At 46.0% G+C, this 26556-nt stretch overlaps 2 protein-coding genes across 3 annotated transcripts; one reads left to right on the plus strand and one right to left on the minus strand.

Annotated features, from left to right (window-relative positions):
• Window positions 1-12608, minus strand: COQ4 (coenzyme Q4). The gene is made up of 8 exons (XM_058159571.1): window positions 12585-12608; window positions 12205-12427; window positions 7401-7565; window positions 6598-6694; window positions 5419-5521; window positions 4991-5120; window positions 1087-1180; window positions 1-252 (listed from the first exon to the last, which is right to left on the minus strand). The coding sequence occupies exons 1-8, from the start codon at window positions 12606-12608 to the stop codon at window positions 90-92; spliced, it is 999 nt and encodes a 332-aa protein (XP_058015554.1). The 3' UTR covers window positions 1-89.
• TRUB2 (TruB pseudouridine synthase family member 2) lies at window positions 12544-25974 on the plus strand. 2 transcript variants are annotated; one of them, XM_058159623.1, is made up of 8 exons: window positions 12544-12715; window positions 15300-15431; window positions 16336-16410; window positions 18223-18284; window positions 19500-19581; window positions 19741-19813; window positions 23583-23719; window positions 25363-25974. In XM_058159623.1, exons 1-8 carry the CDS (start codon window positions 12607-12609, stop codon window positions 25689-25691), a joined length of 999 nt encoding a protein of 332 aa, XP_058015606.1. In that variant the 5' UTR covers window positions 12544-12606; the 3' UTR covers window positions 25692-25974. The 2 variants fall into 2 exon arrangements, with proteins under 2 accessions (XP_058015606.1, XP_058015607.1); XM_058159624.1 differs by lacking the exons at window positions 23583-23719; window positions 25363-25974 and adding an exon at window positions 21316-21846 and having other exon boundaries at window positions 12551-12715.
• The last annotated feature ends 582 nt before the right edge of the window (window positions 25975-26556 follow it).

Genomic DNA, 26556 nt, shown 5'->3' on the forward strand with positions numbered 1-26556 from the left:
TACCCTAAGCTTCGCCGGAGGGTTTAATTTCCAGAATTTAATTCGGGGGTTTCCCAGAATTGGAAGCCAGTGGTTGCCTCAGTAGAAGCTCAAACCTGAAGCCCGGGAGGCGACAGAATGCCAATTTCGCGGCGAAGCGATTCTACCGTTTGCTCCCAACGTTTCTCGTAGTAAAAATTCAAGATGCAGGTTGCGTTTTGTCCGCTCTGAACGGCCCACGGGATGAGCTCCGCGGTCAAAAGGTGCCACTTTCTGGGGAAGGAAATAAAAAAAATGGGGAAACGATTTATTTTATTTATTTAAAATAGGAAAAAAAAAAGTAGAAAATTGAAAAGGTTAAAAAGCTGCTGCATTCGAGACTCAAAAGGACTTCTTCGCTCCTGGGGAGCCGACCTATATAAACTCGTCTTTAACAGGTGGTGCCGTGTTTAATCCAATTTAATCCTAGCGATTTAACAAGAGCCCTGTATTAAAATTTAGGCATCGGATGAAGGTTGCGTTTGTCTAGTTTATTTCCCCAGATTGTTTTTAGGCCTGGATAGTTAAAAAAAAAAAATCAGACAATATTCTTTCCTCTGTTTAGCTGACTTTTTCCAGGGATTGCGTAGCTGCTAAGATTTTACACAGCGTTTTTACCCGCTGCTGCAAAGCAGTGCCCGATAAATTCTTACGCTTTTTGCGTGAATCATGCAGCTGCCGAAACTCCGAGAGAAAAAGAAGACACAAAACTTCCTCATATATTGGGGAACATTCCTTATTAAGGATGCTTTTGGACCGAAAACGAGATCTTTTTAAAAAGACTTTTGCAAATCCCGTCTTTCGTGTGACCTTTTTAATCTTCTCGGATTTTTTTGAAAGATGAAAAACTATAATTAAAAGTTACGGCAGCTGCTGACACTTTGAAAAAGGCAAGGCAATAATTTTCAAGGTGCAATTAGCAAATCCAATCGATCAATCAAGGGTAAAAGTTTCACCCACGCTCCCTAATGCAATGTGTGTGTGTGTTATCAATGGGAATCCAGGCCGTGATTTCGATCGAACGATATGCCAGCCAGCAAGCTTGCATTGATAAAATTCTCGACTGACCTGGTGTTTAAGCGTAAAGGACCGAAGAGGGCTCCCAGAATGCACATGGGCAGGCCAGTCTGGACAGCCTCAAACCACTTGACCACCACTTCCCCTAAGAAAGAGCATCAGAGAAGCAAGAAAATCAGACAGCCATCCTGGAGGAGCCATTAGAGAATTAGAGAAACGTGGCTTGCGCCCAGCAAAGGATAGAAAACATCAGAAAGAAACTTTTAAGTCTTTGCCTTCTCTCTTCATAGGGATAAACAGGAAACAAAACGCTTTTGAGATTTGGATTCTATGGCCCGGGTTGCCACAGGAGAGATACACAGGAAGTTCTCGCCTTACAACAGTTTGTTTAGTGACCATTCAAAGTTACAACGGTGCTGAAAAATAGGGACTTACGGCCGTTTTTCACGCTTATGACCGTTGCAGCATGGATACCTGACAACTGGTTCATACTTATGACCGTTGCTGTGTCCCTTTTGCGGCCTTCTGACAAGCCAATTTAATGGGGAAAGCCGGATTCACTTAACAACCAGGTTACTGATTTTAATAACTTCAGTGATTCGGTTAACAAACGGGGCCAGGAAAGTCGTAAAAGGGGACAAAACTCAACATAACAAATTTCTCACTTAACAACCTACATTTCAGGCCTCAACTGTGGTCGTAAATCGAGGATTTCCCATATTATTTCTTTTGGCGTCTCGTTTCCTGACCTAGCGTAGCTTGAAGGACTCATATTCAGTACCCACGTCGCTGCTGAGCTTCAGGAGACTGGTATAAATCCGGATTTTAATGGGGCAGGGTTCACCCTCTGTCTTCCAAGTCTCAAAGAATTTTGTGAGGTGTATTCACCACAGCAGTGAATACGTACAACATTTGTAACTTTTGACTATTGGTTGAAAATCCAGAGCACGAGAAGGTCACCAGCTTCCCAGGCTTGCACCTCAAAATGTTGATGAACTTCAATTCAACTACCTCTTTTGGTTCTAATTTTGGCTGTGGCCATCGGGAGTTGGCTGTTGAACTCCATTTGCTCCGTCAAACTTGGTTAACAGCCAATAGGTTAAAAGAGACTCTTAAACTGAGATAGCGAAGGAGAGCCTTAGAGCAGGGATCCCCAACCTTAACAACTTTAAGACTTGTGGACTTCAATTCCCAGAATTCTGGGAGTTGAAATCCACAAATCAGCAAAGCTGGTTTAGGAATTCTGGGAGTTGAAGTCCATAAGCCAGCAAAGCTGGCTGAAGAATTCTGGGAATTGAAATCCACAAAGCAGCAAAGCTGGCTGAGGAATTCTGGGAGTTGAAGTCCACAAGTCTTAAAGCAAAGCTGGCTGAGGAATTCTGGGAATTAAAGTCCACAAGTCTTAAAGCAAAGCTGGCTGAGGAATTCTGGGAGCTGAAATCCACAAGTTTTAAAGCAAAGCTGGCTGAGGAATTCTGGGAGCTGAAATCCACAAGTTTTAAAGCAAAGCTGGCTGAGGAATTCTGGGAGTTGAAGTCCACAAGTCTTAAAGTCGCCATGGCTGGAGACCCCTGCCTTAGAAGGCTGGTCTCTAAGTGGCTAATTTTTTTTGATCCAGGGAGAAACGAAATGGGGTAGGTTGGTGGTGGTGTCAAGAGAAAATGCCCACGTAATGGAAAGAGAAAGGGAATGTGTGTAGAAGGGCAAAGATCTCAACCCCCGTTGGTCTAAAAATAAGGCATATCGGAACCCCTCAGCCAGGCTGCTGCTCCGAGGGAGACCAGGGGGTGAGTCATCCTCTCCACCAAAGCTTTCTTGCTTCAGACCCAGCATGGGTTGCTCAAAAAAGTGTTTGGAAAAGCAACCGTGACTTCTTTTTAGCTCTGAAAAAATCCCAGTGAATCAGAGCCCAAAAGTAGGCTAAAGGTGCCCGAATTTCAACACCCTTGGTCCTGCATTATCTGTGGTCCATCAGCAGTTCTTTTTTTAAAAGGGAAGGCTGACCAGCTCTTGTGGTTAGAGCAATTATAAAGCCACACAAATCATACATTCTGTGGGAATTAAGGAGGAGGTCATTTAAGCACCTGTTTGATGGCATGGAGGCTGGATGTTTCAAGAAGAAATGAAGTGGAGGAGGAGGGAGGATGAAAGGGGGAAGAGAAGAGAAGGGAAAGGGAGGGAGGAAGGAAGGAAGGGAGGAGTTGGAAACAAGAAAAGGAAAGGAAAAAGGAAAGGATAAAATGAATGAATAAAGGAAGGAAGGAAGGAAGGAGTTGGAAAGGAAAGGAAAAAGGAAGGAAGGAAGGAAGGAAAGGAAGGAGTTGGAAATGAGAGAGGAAAGGAAAGGAAAAAATGAATTGAAGGAAGGAAGGAAGCAACTGGAAATGAGAGGAAGGAAAAGAAAGGAAAGGAAAAAAGAAAGGAAAGGAAAGGAAAAAGGGAGAAGGGAAGGAGGAAGGAGTTGGAAACAAGAGAGGAAGAAAACAAAAAGGAAAGAAAAGGAAAAAAATGAATGAATAAAGGAAGGAAGGACGGAAGGAGTTGGAAAGGAAAAGAAAGGAAAGAAAAAATGAAGGAAAGGATGAAAGAAAGAAAGGAAGGAAGGAGTTGGAAATGAGATGGATGAAAGGAAAGGAAAGAATGAATGGAAGGAAGGAAGGAAGGAATTGGAAATGAGAGGAAGGAAAAGAAAGGAAAGGAAAAAAGAAAAGAAAGGAAAGGAAAAAGGGGAAAGGGAGGGGAAGGGAGGAAGGAAGGAGTTGGAAACAGGAGAAAGGAAAGGAAAAACGAAAAAGGAAAGGAAAGAAAAAAAATGAATGAATAAAGGAAGGAAGGAAGGAGGGAGTAGGAAAGGAAAGGAAAAATGAATGAATAAAGGAAGGATGGATGGAAAGAAGGAAGGAAGGAGTTGGAAATGAGACGGACGAAAGGAACGAATGAATTGAAGGAAGGAAGGAAGAACTGGAAATGAGAGGAAGGAAAAGAAAGGAAAGGAAAGGGGAAAGGGAAGAGAAAGAAATGGGAAGATCCAAAGATTTTGATAAGAATTGGGAGTAGTAGAACCTGACACGTCTATGGGAGGGCAGACGACTGACATTTCCAGAGTAGCGACACAATAAAACCCTTCTCTGGACAGCCCTGCCTCCTTGTGCAAATGAAAATCCCCACCAGACTGAGAATTTTAATCCAGCCCTGAACCCCCGAACTTATTTTCCGTTTTGGCGAACATCGATCTCAAGCAGGAACGTGATTCCTTCTCATCTCCTGCTTCTCGTCCCCCTGGGGCTCAGGGCTCACCAATCCCCCGCATGGTGGCGTGAAGACCCCAAGACGTAACAGCCCCTGTGTTGTGTCTGCGGGGCCCGAGCTGGGCCTCCTGTCTGAGAGTGACTCAAAGTGTGAGGGGGAAGAGCCGACAGGGCTTCCCCCTGCAGAATCTTCCTCTCTGGCTCCGCTCCAGGTCGCAGAGGCAGGCCAGGTGGAGGAGGAGGAGCCGACACGGCCTCCTTCCCCCGACCCCTCCTCCTCCTCCCTGGCAGAGCTCCAAGAGCCAGCTGAGGGGGATCCAGTGTGGCTAGATGCAAGGCAGCGACGCCGAGCGAAGCGTGCGCAGCAAAAAGAAGGAAGGGGCCGGCCCAGGGAGTGCTGAGTCACAGAGCCACACCCCACAGGGTATAAAAGTGGGTGGAGCTGCCTTTGGGCTCCGTGACGGACAAAGACTGACTTCTGGGAGCTTCGGCTGTGTTATTTTATGATTCAGACTTTGACTTCTATTTATTCCTGAACTGCAAATTACGCTGGTCTGAGGAGAACTTGGCAGGCAATCACAGGTTCGTTGTCAGGACTGTTATCTGTTGTTGGAGTAAATTGCTGGCAAGGAAAGTCAGCTCGCGTGTCTTTTTGGGTTGTGGTTGGGAGGGGACAGAACACCCTGTTGGCTGTCAAGAGAACTCACCAAGCATGTTGGTGGGCATGCCGAGGAGGGTGTGTAGCAGATCGTGGACTTCTCGGTAGCGCTGGATGACGTACGCCAGGTCTTTATCGTCTATGAACCGGGCGGGCATCCTTGTGTCTGGAGAAACCCTCTGTCCGTCGGGAAAGGAAAAAAAAGGAAAACCAAATATTAAATTTCCTAGATAGGGAAGGCCCTAGCCAGGGGTGGGCTGATGACAGTTCTCCTCCTCCTCCTCCTCCCCCCCTCCTCCTCTCCACGATCCCCATTCCCTTCTAGCACTGATGATGTTCCCTATCTGGGTCATGAAACGTCTGTAGGAAAACAACCAAGCTCAGAGGGCACCAAAGACCCCCCACACACTCCTATTTGCTTTGCAAACGAAAATAGAAATAATGAATCTTCGAAAGCCAAGTTGTCACGGTACCCACATTGTTATCCAAAAAACGAATGTATTCTCGGCCGAAGGTCCCGTCGGGAAGCCCCCGAAGTCCAGCTACATCCAGGGTGGAGAGGCGGATCCGAGGCCGTTCTCTGCGAAGGGAACCAATGGAATTGAAGGCAGCAACTCAGCTCGTGAAAAGTGGACACTGGATACACAGTGGACGATGGGTATCATCTTTAGGGATGGTTCCAGAAGTGGTTATTCAGCAGGTTCTGACCAGTTCTGGAGAACCGGTAGAGAAAATTTTGAGTAGTTCGGAGAACCGGTAAATACCACCTCTGACTGGCCCTGCCCCCATCATTTCTCTGCCTCCCGAGTCCCAGATGATCAGGAAGGAATGGGGATTTTGCAGTATCCTTCCCCTGGAATGGGGTGGAAATGGGGATTTTGCAGTATCCTTCCCCTGGAATGGGGGGGATTTTGCAGTATCCTTCCCCTGGAGTGGGGTGGGAATGGGGATTTTGCAGTATCCTTCCCCTGGAGTGGGGAGGGAATGGAGATTTTGCAGTATCCTTCCGCTGGAGTGGGGTGGGAATGGGGATTTTGCAGTACCCTTCCCCTGGAGTGGGGTGGGAATGGAGATTTTGCAGTACCCTTCCCCTGGAGTGGGGTGGGAATGGGGATTTTGCAGCATCCTTCTCATGGAGTGGGGTGGGAATGGAGATTTTGCAGTATCCATCCCCTGCCATGCCCACCAAGCCACGCTCACCAAGCCATGCCACGCCGACCAAGCCACACCCACAGAACCGGTAGTAAAAAAAACTGAATCCCACCACTGGATGGTTCGATCGAATGGAGGTGAGATCCACTGCCCCCGATCCAGCTGAATGTCAACTTCCCTTGGTTTTGGTGGGATCAGGCAGTTGGTAAACCAAGATTCGTCTTTTTGGCTCGATGGGGGATTTTAGAAGGAATGCTTGGTTAAGCACCAGCTGCAAAGCCCACCAATGTGACTAGACCAGCCTGTTAAGCCAAAAACCTTCGCTGGCATTCTTTCTGCGCCGTAAAACGAGCTCGTTCGATAAGCAGGTTAAAGCAAAAATGGCTACCTTTAGTGAAAATGTATTCAACTAATTCACACAGGTGGGTTTTTAGATTTATCTCCTCAAAACCACTCATTTGTTCAGGCTGCAGGCTAAAAGAAAGGGGGGGGGGTGTCACTTACAGTAGGACTTGTCTTCCTTCTGGGTCCCTCTTCATCTGTTCCCAAAGATTCTGTAACGCTATCGAACCCGTGGTCTCTCCAAGAACAGCTATCATATCTGGAAGAAGGAAGGAAGGAAGGGAAGAAAAAGGAGAGAGAGTGATACAACGCAGCGATAATAGCAATAGCACTTAGACTTATATGCCACTTCATAGCGCTTGTCGTGCCCCTGTCAAGAGTCTGAATCTATAGAGGAAGACGAGCCGGAACTGGAGCCGACGTAGATCGAGGCTTCGTAGGCTTGGGAGGAAAATGGGGAGGAGCAGGCTCTGTCAGGTCAGGGCTTGTCAGGTTTGGGGGCGGCTTGTAGGCAGGGAGGAAGGGGGGCAGGGTGACCAAGAAAGGCTAAGCAGCGAACATGAGAGACAGAGCTCAGGCAATGATGGTGGGCTGCTGCCGGTTCGGACCGGTTCATGCGAACCGGTAGTTCTGATGATCAGCTGGCCCCACCCACCCACACCCGCCAAATCCTGTCCTATATTTCCTTCTTTCTGATTCAGCTGATTCACGCAGCTCAGGCGATAAGCAAGAACCACTCCCTCCTGATCCTCAAACATGGAGAGTGGAGAGAAGGCAAGAACAGCGCAGTAAAATCGGCCGCGCTTAGCTCTCTTGCTTAGCGTTGTGATCGTAAAGGGATGACTACCTGTGCAGAATTTGCAATGTAACTAGACCAGGCTGTAAACCATCAGGGCAGAGAGCTGGCGGGACAGGGGAGGGGGAGATCTTCACCGTTGCCGCGAAAACCACAACCCCCAGCTTACCGTGACGATAGGGGTTGTAGAGAGACATGAAGGCCGATCCGGCAGTCAGCAAGCATTTTTGCAAGAAGCTAGTGGGGATGTGGTTCGGATAGAGGGGGAAAGTGTTCGCTTCTTCCAGGGGTCTCAGGAGGGCTGAGAGGGGGCTGGTATGGCAAATCGTGCGTCCTGTAGGGAAGAGAAAGGGTTAAGGTTAGAGAACCAGAAATATTTCAAGACACCATCTTGCCTTCAGAAGTTATGGGAGCTTCAGCACTGGAAGCTTTCAAGAAGAGACTGGACTGCCATTTGTCAGAAATGGTGTATGGTCTTCTGCTCGGGCGGAGGGGTTGGACTAGATGACCTACAAGGTCCCTTCCAGCTCTATTCCAATTGATTGATTCAGCCTAGAAATAAGGAGAAATTTCCTGACAGTGAGAACAATCAACCCATGGAACACAAGTTGCCTTCAGAAGTTGTGGGAACTTCATCCCTGGAGGTTTTCAAGAAGAGACTGGACTTAGAAGGTTATGGTTTGTTATATGGATGGCACGCATATGTAATATATGACAAGAAAATTGATAAGACATTTAAGAATAATATGGTCAGAAGTGCGTTGTTGAGGATTTGGAAAAAATATCAATATAAGTTAGATGGAAAGATACCAATATGGACCATCCCCAGACATATGATAGAGAATATAAATATATTACAAAAAATGGAAGTTATCACTTACAAAGAGCTTTTGACTATGGAAAAAGGGGAATTACAGTTGAAATCTAGGGAGAAATTGAGGGATGAAGGAAGAAATTATACATGGTTCCAGTATGGACAATTGCAATCTAGATGGAAAATAGATCAGAAAATTGGTATAAGGCAAAGTGATGATAATCTGGTAAAACAAATAAAAGATCAAGGTCAACAGCATATAAAGAGATTATATAATGTATTGGTTGAAATTGATTCAGAAATGGAGTTGGTTAAAGATTGTATGGTAAAATGGGCACAAAATTTTCAACAACCTATAATGTTAGAAACATGGGAAAAATTTGGGTGAGGAATGTTAAATTCACAAGCACAAAATTTAAGAGAAAATTTTATAAAATGTTTTATAGATGGCATTTAGATCCTAAAAAACTGTCATGTATGTATCCAAATGTGAAAGCAAAATGTTGGAGATGTGATTGTGAGGATGCTACCTATTATCATATATGGTGGACTTGCAAAAAAGTTAAAGCCTTTTGGATTAAAATATGGTGGATTATGCAGAACATTTTGAAAAAGAAGATCAAGTTTGTTCCACAGTTCTTTTATTAGGAATAATCTCAGATTGCACTGTTATAGAGACAAAACTGATTCTGAATTTAATAACTGCTGCAAGATTATTGATTGCACAATATTGGAAGAAAGAAGACTTACCTACAATTGGAGAATGGATTAGTAAAGTATCAAATTTAGCAGAAATGGCAAAAATTTCTGCCTACTTGAAAGACTGTACACAAGAAAAATATATATTGGAATGGAGGAAGTGGATTGATTATATTCAAAATAAGTATCAGATTAAAAAATATCAATTAGTTTTTGAGTGAAGTTAGGAATTATTATGTATTAGTTTAAGAAAGAAGGGAATTGATAGTGTGATGGTGTGAAATGGAATATGTTTTATGTTATATTTTAGATTATGTTTGTTAGTTACAATACCCTGTATTCTGTTCTGGGAAGTCTCGGGGGGGGGAAATGGGGGAAGGGAAGACTATAAATTGGTTGGTTGCCATTGTACAGGAATAATGGTAGAATTAAACAAGTTGGAATGGTGTAATGTCGGGACTGCTCGGCAAACACTCCCGAAGGAAAGGGTAAGGAAAGAGGAGTAAAGAAGGAAGAAAGTAGGTAGGTAGGTGGGTAGGGAGGAAAGAAGGAGGAGAAGAAAGGATAGGAGGAGGAGAAGGAGAAGATAGAGGGTTAGAAAGGATGGTAGTGAGAAGTGGGAAAGAGGAGGGGAAGTAGGAAAGCGAGGAGAAGGTGGTGGGGGAAGTTTAAGAAGGATGAGAAGGGAAGAAAGGATTAAAGGGGGGAGTGGCAGTCGAGCAGGCCTGATTGAGTATAATTTGAGTATAGGACTGATTGTTGGATAAGTGATTGTATTGTACACTGGTCAAATTGTGGGAATTATTATGGAAAAATAAAAATTTTGCAAAAAAAAAAAAAAAAAAAGAAGAGACTGGACTGCCATCTGACAGAAGTAGTGTAGGGTCTCCTGCTTGGGCGGGGGGCTCCCAATACTTCTGTTCCATGGGTTGATTGTTCTTCTCCTTATTTCTCCTTATTTCCAGGTGGAATCTCTCCTTGATCAGTTTCCATCCATTATTCTTAGCCTGGCCTTCGGGTGCTTTGGAAAACACTTTGACCCCTTCCTTTCTGTGACAGCCCCTCAAATATTGGAAGACTGCTATCCTGTCTCGCCTGGTCCTTCTCTTCCCTAGACTAGCCAGGCTCAGTTACTGCAACAGTTTGGTTTCCATCCCTCGTTTCTTGTCTTGCCTTCTGGTGCTTTGGAAAATAAGTCGACCCCCACTCTTCTTTGTGGCAGCCCCTCAAATACTGGAAGACTGCTATCGCGTCATTAAAATCAAACTGAACTGAAATGCAACACTGCTAATGTTGAAGTATTGGTAAGAACGCGTGTAAAATATCGTGACCACTGCATGATCCGGTCACCTGCAACAAAAGAGCATGACTGCAAGGTGAGGGCAGATAAATGCGATATTTTTTTAGATCAGAAAGTGAGGAGTTTGGGAACGGGATCTGGAGCAAGACTTGCCTGCGAGCCAGCTGGATTCTAAAACGTTTCCCTCATTCCCTATCCAAGACAGGAATCTCAAAGCACCTCTGGACAGCAGCCTGTGCATGGTTGGGATTTTCCTCTGCGAGGCAAAATTATGCAAAAAAGAGTTTTAGTTTTTTGGGTTTTTTAATGCATTTTTTTAAGAGCAGGGAAAGGTAGCCCAGCGGGCTATCAAAGGCATTGCCAATCGAAGGATGGGAATAAAGATGTTTTAAGGTTCGGATGCGGTGCTGCAGCGCCACCCTCTGGCCAGAAGTGGCAATCAAGAGCAAAAGAGAAAGTGGAGGAGAGCGCCCTCTAGCTGCCACTCAAAACAAGCCTCAGACTCCAAAGGAATCCGCAGCGTAGGCAAAGCAGGGGATTTTAGCTGGGATTTTAAAGAACAGAATCATGCAAAATTGCTGCGGATTTTGCGGGCTGGTGAAGCGGTGCAATTCCCCCGTTTTGCAAAGCAAGAGGGAGAAAGGAGAGGGGGGACAATACACGCATATAGGACCCCAAACACCCCCACCCCACCCCTAACTGTTGCATTCTGCTCTGAAGGCCAACATCCACTCTTCCCATCCAGCAGAAAAAAATCAATAAAGCAAAGCAGATCCACTTTGTCACCTGAAAGTACAGAACTTAAATTATTCCATGTAATTAACCAGAAAGTAACCAGAATTTAAATTACTCCATATAATTAAGCAGAAAGTAACCAGAACTTAAATTATCCCATGTAATTAATCAGAAAGTAACCAGAACTTAAATTATTCCATACATGAACCACACAGCAGCAATCTCAACCTTGGACCCTTTAAGGTCCACAAGGGCAAGTGCCCATCAGGGCCAGGTCTTAAAACAGCCCTGACCCAAGGCAACGTTGCTCGACCTTGGCCCCTGAAGATGGGTGGACTTCCACTCCCAGAATCCTCTAGTCAGTAGGCTGGGGGAGGGGGATTCTGGGAGTTGAAGTCCATCCATCTTCGGGAGCCAAGGTCGAGCAACGTTGCCTTGGGTCAGGGCTGTTTTAAGGCCTGGCCCTGATGGGCACTTGCCCGTATGGGCCCCACAAGCATAAGTGGCCCCATACTAATCAGGTTATGTTAACCCTTCAATGCACCTAGTATCATATAAATTGTTGTTGTTAGTTGCAAAGTCGTGTCTGACCCATCACAATCTCCTATATCTCATCTGTCTGTCTGTCTGTCTGTCTCTCTCTCTCTCTATATATATATATATATTTATACAGGATTAGTTCAGTTTCCATTCTACCGGATTGTGTTTGTGTGTGTGTGTGTGTGTGTGTGTGTACATATATACACACTGTCTGTCTGTCTATTTATCTGTCTGTCTATTATCTATCTATCTATCTATCTATCTATCTATCTATCTATCTATCTATCTATCTATCTATCTATCTATCTATCTATCTATCATCTATCTACCAACTCTTAAATACATCCTTATCTATCTATCTATCTATCTATCTATCTATCTATCTATCTATCTATCTATCTATCTATCTATCTATCTATCTATCTATCTATCTATCTATCTATCTATCTATCTATCTATCTATCTATCTATCTATCTATCTATCTATCTATCTATCTACCTACCTACCTACCTAAAATATAAATACAGCAACATATTTATTACATTATACTGCATTTTAAAAAAATAATACTAACATGCATTAATAGAAATTAACCCTGATAAATATATCTTTAATTTTACCGAGCAGTTACATTTCTATCCCTGCGAGTAGTCGTCGTAGGGGCTCCGGAGTACACTGCTCTGCCCCAGGAGGGGGCATAATCCTGTTAAAACGGCCCTGCCTTGCTGGCATCAGCCGCCCCCCCCTCTCCACCCCGTTGCGTTCCATATCCCATCCTCCGCAGCCTGCAAGGACAACGGCGAGGGAGGGAGGGAAGGGACCCCCGAGGGACCCGCAAAACCCCCCGAACCAATTTTTTTTTCCCTTTTGCCCGAGCCACTGACCTCCAGACGCCTTTGCGCACCGATTCTCCCCAACGCGGAGTATTCTGGATTTAGGGACCGGTGTCTGTATCTTGTGTTGTGTCTTTGTGTGTGTGTGTTGTGTCCGTCTGTGTCTGTGTGTGTGTGCCTTGCCTGTTGACGTGTTGCAAAGACCCCCCTCCCCAAACCCCGATCTTCCAAGCAGCCCACCCCCCTCCAAAACAACCCGCTTTTGGCACGGCTCCTGGGGGTTTTACGCGCAGCAACCGCTTTTGCGCTTGGATTGGAGAGGCGGCTGCCGGCCGAGCGAGCGAGCTCGTGTTCCGGGCGGGACTCTATTTCCAGTAGTGCTGAACCCGGCAGTGCTAAGGCGTGGAGGGGGACCGGAGAGGCGGTTGCGCCGGCCGAGGCAGGGCGGGCACCATGCGGGCGGCGGCGGGCACGGCTTTGCAAGGGCTCTTCGCGGTGTACAAGCCGCCGGGCATGCACTGGAGGGCGGCCAAGGCGACGGTGGAGATGCATCTGATAAAAGGTGAGCCGCTTCCTCGCCTTCTCCCCCTCCCCATATTTCCCCAGTCCCCTCCCCCCCCCCGACCAGAGGCTGCTGGCAGCGCTCCCCCTCCGCCACCCACCGGTGCAGATTCTGCAAGCGCGTCGCCCGCGGGCGACTCGCCTTTCCACTCTCCCCCAAATCCCCTTTGCGCTTTGAGATTCCCAAGGGCGCGTTTGGCTCCGCTGCTTGTTCGTTGGATGGGTGGGGTGCCCTTCCCAGCTACTGCACGCAAACACAGGCCCGGCTAGAGTAGTGGCCACAATCGTGGAAACCTTTTTTTTTTGGGTGGGGGGGAAATGTATTTTCTAAAACTAGCTAATCACGCCACTATTTTGGAAGGGGGAGGAGTACCCTAAAATAAGCATCTTTCTTTCTTTCTTTTTCTTTCTTTCTCTCCCTCTCTCTCTCTCTCCTTCCTTCCTTCCAGCCTGCCTGCCCTCCCTAACCCACCCTCCTCTCCTCTTCCTTCCTTCCTTCCTTCCTTCCTTCCAGCCTGCCCTCCCTAACTCATCCTCCTCTTTCTTTCTTTTCTTCCTTCCTTCCTTCCAGCCTGCCCTCCCTAACCCACCCTTTCTTTCTTTCTCTTTCTCTCCCTCTCTCTCTCTCCTTCCTTCCTTCCTTCCAGCCTGCCTGCCCTCCCTAACCCACCCTCCTCTTCCTTCCTTCCTTCCTTCCAGCCTGCCCTCCCTAACCCACCCTCCTCTTTCTTTCTTTCTTTTCTTCCTTCCTTTCCTTCTGCCTGCCCTCCCTCACCCCACCTCCTTTCTTTCTTTTTCTTTCTTTCTCTCCCTCTCTCCTTCCTTCCTTCCTTCCAGCCTGCCTGCCCTCCCTAACCCACCCTCCTCTTCCTTCCTTCATTTTCTTTTTCTTTCTTTTCTTCCTTCCTTCCTTCCTTCCTTCCAGCTTGCTCTCCCTAACCCACTCTCCTTTCTTTCTTTCTTTCTTTCTTTCTTTCTTTCTTTCTTTCTTTCTTTCTTTCTTTCTTTCCTTCCTTCCAGCCTGCCTGCCTTCCCCTAACCCACCCTCCTCCCTCCCCTTCCTCTTTCTTTCTTTGGGGGGGCGGTGTATTTTTTAAAAGTAGCTAATAACACCACTTTTTTGGAAGGGAGTAGTACCCTAAAATAAGCCTTTCTTTCTTTCTTTCTTTCTTTCTTTCTTTCTTTCTTTCTTTCTTTCTTTCTTTCTTTCTTTCTTTCTTTCTTTCTTTCTTTCTTTCTTTCTTTCTTTCTTTCTTTCTTTCTTTTCTTTCTTTCCATGGCTAAGACACTGAGCTTGTCGATTAGAAAGTTTGACAGTTTGAATCCTTAGTACAGGGGTTGGACTAGATGACCTACAAGGTCCCTTCCAACTCTCTTACTGTTACTGAATAGCAGTTACAGTATAAAGAAGAGTGAAACCCATAGAAAAAACAAGAGATACAAAAATGATCACCATGTCAGTGAATACTTAGTTGGGTAACCTTTTAGCATGAATTATGGCCTTACAGCATCTTCCCATAGAGTGAACCGAGTCTTTTAACTCTGCAGCTGCTATCATGTGAAACCAAGATTGAATGATGGCTTCTATTAACTGGATTTTATTGCTGGGTCGCTTCTGACTAACAAGTTTCTCTAGTTGGCTCCATAGATTTTCACTTGGGTTGAGGTCTGGGCTCTTCCCAGGCCATTCCAGCAGTGGAATAGGATTTCTTGAAACTCCAAAAAAACAACAACAACAAAAAAGTGGTGTCATTAGCCATCAAACTTCAAAAATACACTTTTCCCAAAAGGTTTCCACAATTTGGGCCACTACCTAAGTTAGACACACGCACAGGATTTCTAGCTTTGGAGGGAGGGGCTGCGCTGGAGCCCCTCCCAAACGACCCTGGTTTAGGTAGGAAGCCTGCTAGATACATAATCAGTAAAGGAGAATATTTGTAGCTCAGCGTTGAAATGAGGGGTCCTTGGTGCTCTCTGAGCTGGGTGGTTTTCTTGCAGACGTTTCATGACCCAACTAGGTAACATGATCAGTGCTAGAAAGGAGTGAGATTTGTGGAGGAGAGGAGGAGGAGGAGGACTGTGAGGTCCTTGATGCTCTCTGAGCTTGGTGGTTTTCTTGCAGACGTTTCATGACCCAACTGGGGAACATCATCAGTGCTAGTACTGATGATGTTACTTAGTTTGGGTAATGGAAGGCCTGCCAAAAAAAAACAAAAAACAAACCCACCAAGTTCAGAGAGCACCAAGGACCCCTCAGATACATAATATGCCCTTTCCTAGATGTTGAGAACATCTGAAGAGCTCCAAAGGAGCAGAATGGATGGCTGTAAATGTTACCAGGAAAACTTCGTCCAACCGGACGACCATTTCCTTCCTAAAAGGCATTTAGCAAAAGGGGATGAGTTTCCAGAAAAAATAACAAAGAGTTGGAAGCCTCCTTAGAGGTCCTGTAGTCCAACCTCCTGCTAAAATGCAAATTCCTGCGGTCTGGAATCGGAAGAAAGTTCGGAACAATTCAGACATTACAGTTTGGGGATAAAGATAAGAGAAAAAACAACAACTGTGGTTTTGTTTTCTGCTTTCAGACTTAAACTCCTTAAAGCGTCCCGAACCGCGTCAACAAATATGCTTTCAGCCCACCATGTCTGAAAAGGAGACCGGGAAGGAATTGACTCTGATGGTTAGCCAGGTTCCTATGCTGGCTGACCATCCTCTGGGTAAGATGGTGTGAAGAGGATTTGTAGAAATCGGGATCCAGATAAAAGTGGACAAGGATCCAGGACCGAAGGAGAAACACAGTGTTGAGGCCTGCCAGCAGATCTGGCAGCAGGTTCGGACAGTGAGGAGGTTGGGGAGAAACATGGACCAGTCCTGGAGTCTGCGGAAGGCTCTGACAAGGGCTCTGCGTCGGAGGCAGAGAGGGGGCCAGGGCCGTCTGACAGGTATCAGCTGCCTTCGGAGTCTGGCATCAGTGAGGCAGATGAACATCTGGAGCCTGTTTCCAGTGTGCGCATGTGCAGAGTTGCCAGATGAAGGGAATAACTAAAGAACAAGGGTCGACTTGGGAGTAAGGCCACAGGTGGATGATGAATGGCCCCTCCCAGAGGGAATAAAAGAGGAGCAAAAGGGGAGGGGAGTTTGCAGGAGACAATTAGTTCACCTAATTGGTTTGTGACTCCCCGAGACTCTGCCAAGTTTTGAAGATATCGGCCTGGCAGCTCCCCAAGCCAGATGAGGTCTGTGACTGTAAATTCTCCCTTGAAAGACTTTGCTGGATGTGAATGAGAGGAATTCATTGTTTAATAAAAGTGGTTTCAGAATTCTGCTTCTGGAGAAGGCCTAGGTCAGAACACACGAACCCCTTTCCGGTTGTGTTTTGTTAAGTAACTTTTGGCTGAGCGTTTTCATGGTGTGAAATCAACCTAGCCAAACGTTTGCAAAATATTGGGCTTTTCGGGGCTGAACGGCGTGGTTGAGACCATCCGGCATCTTTAAAAATACAAACTTGGGCACTTCAAAGGAAAAAAAAAAAACAATTAAAGGAGGTAATGTTTTTTTTTTTGCTTTGCACAATGCAAGCATCCTTCCGCTGTTAAAATCCATCTTGGTTTTCTTGCCCAGTTTCAGGACCGGTTTTCACGCAATTAAAAATTGGAGTGGGAGATCTCCTGGATATGCAGTCTTCGGGAGTTTTTGGTAAGTAAAAAAAAATCTAGGCCGGTGATAACAAACCTATGGCACTTGCTGAGCATCCACGCGGGCCTTCCACTGGCCAGCTGGTTTTCAGGTCTCTGCTGTGCATGCGCGAGGCACATGGGGGGCCATATGCGCACGGGCAGGGCACCTGCGTGGGGCCGCACTGTCATGCACAGGGAGCGGGGTCAGTCGTGAAATCTGAACCGGTTTACTACCGGTTAGGTGGCTGCGCATGCGTGCTACATAGTGTGCACCACACACCAAGTGCGAGATGCGCGCATGCGCAGTGCGTGCCAAAAGGAGGCAGGGGAAGGAAGGTAAATAGAACACCATGCGGGGGGTGGTGATTAGCTGGGGCGCGTGATTGTCGGAACCTTTTTTTAAAAAACTTTTTTAAAGCATTTTTTACTACCGGTTTGGGCGAACCAGACTGAACCAGTAGCATTTCACCCCTGGGAGAGGTGCATGTGTGGGGGCCGCACAGGCATTCATTTGGGGGGGGGTCCAGGTGCACGCACGTTTTGGGCACTCGGTCCCCAAAGGTTAGCTATCACTGACCTAGGCATTAAAATCCCCCCCCCCTCGGGGTGGAGGGGCTTGATCAAACTTACTAGCCAGTTTTTAACTGGGATATCAGCAGAGCACCAATATTCTCCTGCAATTCGCATGGCTTTTAGACAGCGGTTCTCAACCTGTGGGTCGGGATCCCATTGGGGGTCGAATGACGATTTGCCAGGCCTTGCCTAAGACCATCAGAAATATGGGAAGTATACTTTGCGAGTCGAAGAATCGCACTCCAATGGTTGACTCCACAAGCCAGCTGCAGGCTCTTCAAATTGCTAGCCGAATTCGGCTTCAGGCGCGATGAATTAAAAAAGAGAGAAATCTTTGCTCTGATGTCTCCCTCTCAAGCCAGCTGCAATCACTCCCAATCGCTAGCCTAATCTGGCTTCAGGCGCGATAAACTTAATAGGGGAGGAGTCTCCGCTTTAATGCTTCCGTCCTCAAGGCAATCGCAAGCAGGTCAGATCGCTAGCCAATACAGCTTCAGGTGCGATAAATTCAAAACTAAAATAATTTTACGGTTGGGGTCGCCACATCGTGGGGAATTGTATTAAAGGGGTCACAGCACTATAAAGGTTGAGAACCACTGCTTTTAGAAAATGTTTCCGTTACCATTTTTTTCCAAATCGCATAATATTCCAAAATGGTATAGGTTAGGGGTCTGCAAAACTTAGCTCCTTTAAGACTTGTGGACTTCAGCTCCCAGAGTTCCTCAGCCAGCAAGTCCACAAGTCTTAAAGGAGCCAAGTTTGCAGATCCCTGGTATAGGTGGATAGAAAAAAGAAACAAAAATAGGTAATATTCATAAGAAAGTTGAGGAGGTATATATGTGTATATAAATGTAGATTTTACTTGAGCTGTTAATTCAAAGTATATAAAAACGACACTGTCTGTTTGACTATGTACTAGAGTTATGGAAAAGAAAAACTACAATAAAAATCTTTATAAAAAAAAAAAGAAAAGGAAAATGTTTCCATTAAACTGTTAGGAAGAGTTTGTTCAGCTTCGTCAGATTGGTTTTTAAGCTGCTCTCATCTGGAGCTTATCCAGAATTTTTCTAGGATGGGGAAATTACAATTTCGCACCATCTTTTTTGGGGGTTCACTTTGACTTGTCCGGTGCTCTGTGTTCTTCTTCCTGCCCGGATTAATTTAAAGCCAATTTGATCGGGCTGTTAGAACCTGTTGCTAGGAAGTAATGGAATTTTTAAATTCTCAATTGTTTGCATTCTGCGTTTTACTCCACCAGTGCTCGGCGTGGGTTATGGCACTAAGCTGCTCAGAGACTGGCACAACGCACATTTTACCAAGGTAAGCCATGCCCTCCGTTTCTGATGCTTAGGGTGAGGGTGAGGGTATGAGCTGTGGTGGCGCAGTGGTTAGAAGGCAGTAGTTTGATAGTTCAGTCCTCCCTGGCTGAAGGTTGACTCAGCCTTCCATCCTTCCGAGGTCGGTAAAATGAGGACTCAGATTGTTGGGGGCAACAGGCTGACTCTGTAAACCAAAGAAGCTTAGAGGCTGTGTAGCACTGTGAAGCGGTATATAAATCTAAGTGCTATTGCTATCTATCTATCTATCTATCTATCTATCTATCTATCTATCTATCTATCTATCTATCTATCTATATCTTCTCTATTTCTATATCTATCCATCTCTATCTTTATCTTCTCTATTTTTATCTCTATCTTCATCCATCCATCCATTTATCTATATCTATCTTTATCTTTATCCTTCTCTATCTTCTCTATCTTTATCCTTCTATCTATCTATCTATCTATCTATCTATCTATCTATCTATCTATCTATCTATCTATCTTCATCCATCCATCCATTTATATATTTTATATCGATCTTTTTCATCTATCTCTTCTTTTTCTCTATCCTTATCTCTATCTATCCATCCACCCATCCATCCGTCTCTGATTTATCTCTATCTTTATCTCTATCTTTATCTATCTCCATCCATTTATCTATCTTTATATCTATCTTTTTCATCTATCTATCTATCTATCTATCTATCTATCTATCTATCTATCTATCTATCTATCTTCTACAGTATCTATCTCTACCTACCTATCTTTATCTTCTCTATCTCTATCTCTATATCTATCCATCTCTCTCTCTCTAATCTCTATCACTATCTTTATCTATCTTCATCCATCCATCCATTTATCTATATCTATCTTTATATCTATGTTTTTCATTTGTCTGTCTGTCTGTCTGTCTGTCTGTCTGTCTGTCTGTCTGTCTATCTATCTATCTATCTATCTATCTATCTATCTATCTATCTATCTATCTATCTATCTATCTATCTATCTATCTATCTATCTATCTATCTATCTATCTATCTATCTATCTATCTTATCTATCCATCCACCCACCCCCCACCTAGGATCTAGTGCTAGAAGGGAGAACAATAGGTTGAGCTGTTTGTCTTTTCTTGGGCTGACATTCTGTTTTTAAGTAATTTTGCCCTGGGCCTTCGCAATCCGCAGTGTGTTAATTGGGATGTTTTCCTTTTCAAAGGCCTACACCGTTAACGGCTTGTTTGGCAAAGCCACCGACGATTTCTCCGACACGGGCAAACTGATTGAGAAGAGCACGTTTGGTAAGGGACTTGTCCGGGTGGGGAACCTAAGGTGGCCGGCACTAACAGTTGGCGATTTTTCAGGATTGGGATTTATTTTTTTTAATTGCTTTGGGAAGAAAGACGGGGAAAACCAGGGGAAAGGAAACTTAAGACTGCTTATCTCCTTCTTCTTCGAAGATCACGTAACACGGGAGAAGCTGGAGAGGATGGTTTCAGTGATCCAGGGATCCAATCACAAGGCGTTACTGCAGTAAGTATCAAAATGGCAGCGATCGTGTTTGAAAGGGCACCACGCTTCCCCCAAAGTTAGGGACATTCCAGGAAGGGAAAGGAGCTAAAGAAAAGAGAATATTTGTAGCTCGGGGTTGACAAGAAGGGTCTGTTGTGGTCCATCAGCAGCCTAAGGAGCTGGCAACGGAGTCGGGCAGCGATGAGGCTGAGGTGAGGCCAGGGCCATCGGGAAGTGAGGTGCAGATTCTAGAGCCTCCAGAGACTGATAGTAGTGAGGCAGAGGAACAGGAGGAGCCTGTTCCTAATGCACGCATGAGAAGAGCTGCCAGAAGGCAAGAGCAGCTCAAGCAGAGAGGACGACTCAGGAGTAAGGCCAAGAGATGATTGGCCCCTCCCATAAGGCTTAAAACAGACCAGCAACCGCGTTTCAGCTTGCCAGAAAACAACATTGTAGCTGTGTCCTCTGCTTCGTATATGTCTTTGCTTTTGTGGCTTCTGGATGTTTGCCAGGAAGGGCCTTTGGCAGTTTGCCTAGTTGGACCAAGGTTTGTGAGATAACTGAAGAATTTGTGTTTGGGAGGCATTTATTTTACTTTGAGTTGAACGAGGCTGGGAATGAAGTAATTCCCAGCTGTTCGAATAAAGTTTATTTTTCCACGGACTAAGTTTATTACTACTACTTGGGCCTGGGTCACAACAGGATCCTCGGTGCTCTCAGAGCTTGCTGGTTTTCTTGCAGATGTTTCATGACCCATCTAGGTAACATCATCAGTGCTGGCGATGATGTTACCTAATTAAATCTGCAAGAAAACAAGCAAACTCAGAAAGGATCTAGATGGAGGTAGGGGGAAGAAACCCTTTAAAATCTCCTTTCTGCCTGAGGATTGTTAAAACAAAATAAGCCCACTGAGAGCAGCTTTCGAAACTGAAGACTTGAGGTGTGGTGGACTTCTGAGAGAATTTCTTAGCGAAAGAACCTATATTGTACACGCACGTTTTAGACCACTTCAATTTCCCGCTACCAGCCACTTGGTAGTTCTTGACTTCTGACTGTAACTGAGCCAGGAATTACAGCTGTCAGTTGCTGCAGTCGTACGATGAGGCCTCGCAGGACCAGATTGGAAGCCGCTGCTGTTTGATTTACAATGGTCCTTAAGCGAATGAATGCAGCAGTCGTAGAGCGAAGGCATTCTCTGGGCCAGGAACAACAAAAAACTGGAAACGGGCAAAAACTGTTGAAAATCGGACATCACCTGGCCGCAGGATGGTGCAAAAGGCCATCCAGGTGAGCCGGTTGTTAAGGGCTCAAAATGCTTGACCACGTACCCGCGCAGAGGTCGTAACTCTGAAAATGGGTGCGTAAGTAGCTCTGACGTAACTTCGAATGTTCGTTAAGCGACCGGTCATAAGTCAAGGACTCCCTGTCTAAAATCCGCAGAGTCTGCCTGGAAGGTTGGAAGGTGGTTGGCCTGGCGAGGTGACACGGAGGCTCTCACCAACCTCCTTCTGTTTTCTTCGCAGGCCGCCCCCGTCCCTCGGCTTCCTCCCGCGCCGTCTCTACAGCCCGCCCAAAGAGAGCGAGGAGCCCGAAAGCTCTGAGCCGCTGCGCTTCACCAAGAGCCCCGGCAATCCCCGCCGATGGACCACGCGGCAATCCATGGGCAGCGACGACCAGCAGCCTCTGTGGCGGGCCCTGTTGATCAGCCTGACCATGACGCTGCTCCTCCTCTGGTGCTATTTGCGCCCCGAGACCGAGGCGGACAAACGGGCCGAAGAATTATTGCAATTCCTGCAGATTATTCCAAAGCAGGAAGAACTGCCACCTTCCGCCCCTTCGGGAGAGGATGGGAAGAAGCCTTAACCAGGACATGGAGGATGCGGAAACTGCCGTTCTGTACCGGCCAGGGATGGCCAGGGATTTGAATCCCTCCTGGCCCGGTTGCTTGCTTGTAAGGACCGAAGAGGAAAATGATCAAGAGACGGTTGATAAGAGTGAAGGCCGAACACAGAAATGGCTTTTAATCTAAAATAAAATGAACGGTGCCCAAGTTGGCGATGGCTCTGAATTGAAGTGGTCTATCTCCTGCGTGGCCAAATTTTTCGTTTATTTAAAACAACAAACAAACAAACAAACAAAACCAGAGAAAAGAAGATTGGTTCCCCCAAACTGCGAAATTTTCTTAGTTGGGAGATGAGGCTGAAGGGCAGCGAAACATCATTAATTTATTTTTTGGGGGGAAATGGGGTTTTAGAGCAGGAGTGACTTCCGCAGCATGTCGTATCGTAAATAAAATATTCCTATGTTTGAACCGAGCACCAAGTCTTGTAAAATGGGGGTGGGTGGGTGTTTAAACATAGGGGCCAGGTTATTGCCCGTAAAACATTTGCGACCGTGCCAACTTCTGCCTTTATAACTCCACTGAAACAGATTGTTTTAATTGGTGGCCACTTTGACCATCATGTGGGGACGCGGTGTGCGGTGGCTCAGGGGCTAGGACGTTGAGCTTGTCGATCGAAAGATCGGCAGCTCAGCGGTCCGTGCTGCCGTGTAACGGGGTGAGCTCCTGTTCCTTGTCCCAGCTTCTGCCAACCTAGCAGTTTCGAAAGCACTTAAAAAATGCAAGTAGAAACATAGGGACCACCTTTGGTGGAAAGTAACAGCATTCCTTGCGCCTTTGGCGTTGAGTCATGCCGGCCACATGACCACGGAGATGTCTTCGGACAGCGCTGGCTCTTCGGCTTTGAAACGGAGATGAGCACCGCCCTCTAGAGTCAGCAACAACTAGCACATATGTGCGAGGGGAACCCTTACCTTTACCTTTACCTTGACCATTGTAGCTACCGTTGACTTTCCAGCAAAATGTGCAGTCGGGGACTGATGGGAAAAACAGTTCCAACATAGCTGGGGCACACCAGGTTAGGGAAAGCTAGCTTCTCACAACGTACACACACCCTTGTTACAACCCTTAAGCTAGTGGTGGCGAACCTATCGCATGCATGCCAAAGGTGGCACTCAAGAGTCCTCTGTGGGAACATGCGCCATCGCCCCAGCCCAGCTCCATTGAGTTTCTCCCATGGGGGGGGGAGAGAGAGGGAGGGAGGGAAAGAGAAAGAGGGAGGGGAAGATAGAGAGAGAAGGAGGGGGTGGGAGGGAAAGAGAAAGAGGGAGAGGGAGGCAGGGAGGGAAAGAAAGGAAGTGGAAGAGAGGGAGGGAGGAAGGGAAGGCGAGGGAGGGAGAGATAGGGAGGGAGAGATAGGGAGGGAGGGGAAGAGAGGGAAGGAAAGAGAAAGGGAGGGAAAGAAAGGGAGGGAGGGAAAGAGATAAAGAGGGAGGAAGGGAGGGAAAGAGATAGGGAGGGAGGAGAAGAGAGAGGGAAGGGAAGAGAGAGAGGGAGGGAAAGAGGGAGAAAGAGAAAGGGAAGGGAAGAGGGTGAGAGATTTATGACCGTCGCAGTGTCCCAGAGTCATGTCATCCCCCTTTGCCATCTGACCAGCAAAAGTCCACGGGAAAGCCAGGTTCACTTTAAGGACCGTGTTACTAACAACTACAGTGATTCACTGCACAAATGTGGCAGGAAAAATCATAACATGCGGGGGTGGAGGTGGGGAAACTTGGTTAACAATTTTCTCACTGAGCAACATAAAAAATTTAAGCTCCGTTGCGGTCGTACATTGAGGACTTTCCTGCAGGCTTTGATCATCGCGGTAAAAGGATGCCAATCTCGCATCCCAGACTGACCGGTTCCCAAATAATTATGCTTCTGTTTTTTATCCTCATCCCTTCCCAGGTGGGCTAACCTTGACCTGAAAACTCAAGAATCCTATGAGCTGGCGGTCAAAGGTCTAATTCGGCCCATGGACAAAAGCCCCCCTTTGATCACGGCAGTGCGATGCCTCCGTTTTGAACCGCCTGAATTCCAGCTGGGTATGGCTTTCTCTTTTAGTGGTGCGGTGTCCTAGAGGTGGAGCTCTTGCTTCACAATCAGGAGGTTGGGAGTTCGATCCTAGGTAGAGGTGGATATTTCTCTCTCTGGGCACATTGAGTATATTTATATATATATATATCTGCTGACGATAACTCCGCATTGGCAATAGGAAGGACATCCACCCAGTAAACCCTCAGCTCCATTCAGTTGCCCAGACTCCACCCGGCAAGGGATTATGGGGTCATTAAAAATGATGATGATGGCCTTCTTTCTTAGATTAAGGCAGATATGGAGCCTTTGTTTTATTTAAAAATAGGAAATCAAGCTCCGGAACGCTCTTTAAATCTTTAAACTTTGTTCCTGACGCTCCAAACTGAAAAAGATGACTTTGGAAGGAATGACCGAGCAGTGGGATGGATAGCTAGTGGGGATGCGGCAAAAATAATCAGCATTGGTTTAGAGTTAATCGGTGTTTCTCAACCTCGGTCAAGAGATATTTAAAATATCTGGACTTCAACTCCCAGAATTCCCCAGGCTGGGGAATAATGGGAATTGAAGTCCAGACATGCACCAAAGGCAAATTCCTTGTGTGTCCAATCACACTTGGCCAATAAAGAATTCTAATTAAAGTGGGCAAGTTTGAGAAACTTTGATGGAGACCTGGTGATTCTTCACTTTGTCCGCCGTACTGAATTTTCAGCAACATCCAAGGAAGGTGAAAATGCTGCGATTAAAGGCAGAACCTTTAACCTGCTAAAATTCTTGATGCATCCAGTCAAGAAAAATAAAAATTGGGCCCATAACAATGCCTTTTACTCAAGAGTATAAACCTGATCCACCAGAATTGGGCTAAAAAAAAAACAACCCCAAAAGAATGAGAGCTTTCAGTAAGATGCCTAACGGCTCAAAGATTATTTCTTTCTTAGCCAGGCCGGTCTGAAATCATCTATCTATATAAAAAAGGCTGTATGTATGTATGTTCCAGCATAACTCTGGAACGCCTTGAACAATTTCAACCAGAGTTGGTACACAGATGACTTACTATCTGGAAACAAATACTGTGGGGGGTAAGACACCCTTGGTGTGTGTGTGTGTGTGTGTGTGTGTGTGTGTGTGTTCCAACATAACTGTGGAACCCCTGGGCTGTTAAGGAGAGTGAATGCGGCATCTTAAAGAGTGGTAATTGTTTGTGATGTCATGGGAGGCGGAAGGGAGACCCTGGGCCGTTAAGGAGAGCGAGTGCGGCATCCTAGAGCGGCAATTGTTTGTGATGTCAGTTCCTTCGCAGCTTCCTCTGGAAAGGCAGCAGTGATGTTCGCCCTCCAGTGGAGCAATGGGGAAGGGCCTGATGGATTTGAGGCAAAGTGCCAGGATTGTAGACAGGGCGGAATAGAGAAGCGCACAGGAAAGGGAAGGGAGAGGGCAGGGATGATGGACATGGGAGTAGGGGGAAGAAAGGCCCTTCTCAATGGCTCCCTGTCAGACAAAGGCTTCGACGTCTATAAATACCCGGGCAACGCTGGGTTTCCAGCTAGTTAGTTTAATAAACCGGGAGGGGGGGGGGGGGGAACAGATTTTTTAAGAGACACATTCAATTCTTCAAGTGGTAATTATGAATTTACAACTTTCTTGCCTTTCTTAGAAATTCACTGCTTGCACGAGACCCCGCAGTACCTCCGCAAGATCGTTCACGAAATAGGGCTGGAGCTGAAGACCACGGCGGTGTGCAGCCAAGTGAGGCGGGTACGGGACGGTGTCTTTGTGCTGGAGGATGCCCTGCTGAGGACGCAGTGGGACCTCCCGAACATCCAGCGGGCAATTTTGCAAGCCAAACAGAAAGTAGAGGCTGAACTTCAGAACAGCCTTGCGCATCGGAACGCTAGAGCGGATTGCGAAAGGGACGGAATTTGCGAGAGTTCTCAGAATATTGGGGAAAAGCCATACGAAACATCCAGGGATTCCGATTTTTAGCTTGGATCGGAAGATTCCAAGTTGGCTGGTTCCTCTCTAAAACTATATACAACATGCCAAGGGTATTGCAATTTGAAAGACAGACAGACAGACAGACAGACAGAAAGAAAGAAAGAAAGAAAGAAAGAAAGAAAGAAGAGGGAAGGAAGGAGTTGAGAGAAGGGATGGAAGGAAGATAGGAAGGAGGGGAAGGAGAAAAAGAAAAAGAAAGAGAGAAAAAGAGGGAGGAAGGAAGGAAGATGAGAGGATGGATGGATGGAAGAAAGGAAGGAAGGCAGGCAGATTGGACACTGTGCCCACATCCAGCACAGCAAAATTAGTTTTTGTGGCTGAAATGAGATATTTCAAAGTAACAGATTGTTACTACAGTTGTGTATTTCAAACACCCACTGAATTTCAATTAAAATAAGCTATTTTGTTTCTCCCTAGCACAGAAATAAACATTTTTAGCAGATATTGCTTACTAAAGGGAACTCAAAAAAAGTTTGATTTGCTTTTTCAAATTTATGCCAACGTCTGTGGAATGCAGTGTCTGGATTTTAACGCAAAAACACACCCCTTTATTTCAGCGTCAAAACTTAAACCATCTCGCAAACGCTTCTGAAACTCACTCCCAAGCAAATAACGCAGCATTTTTTTAGACAGGGTTGTTTTTCTCAATGTGTTCCAAAAGAACGGAATCCCTTGCTTTTTTCAACAGCCATTATTTGAAAAAAAACCTACATTTCAGATCATAGTTTAGTAATTTGTGGCGATTTGGAGAAGATTCCACTTTCAAATCCAGCCCTCTTTGCGGGGAGAAGAGGGCAGAACTTCAATGGACCCAAGGCTGCAGGGACTTCCATTTAGATCAGGGGTCAGCAAC

This window comes from Ahaetulla prasina, chromosome 16, assembly GCF_028640845.1.
Source record: "Ahaetulla prasina isolate Xishuangbanna chromosome 16, ASM2864084v1, whole genome shotgun sequence".
In the NCBI taxonomy this organism is placed as follows: domain Eukaryota; kingdom Metazoa; phylum Chordata; class Lepidosauria; order Squamata; family Colubridae; genus Ahaetulla; species Ahaetulla prasina.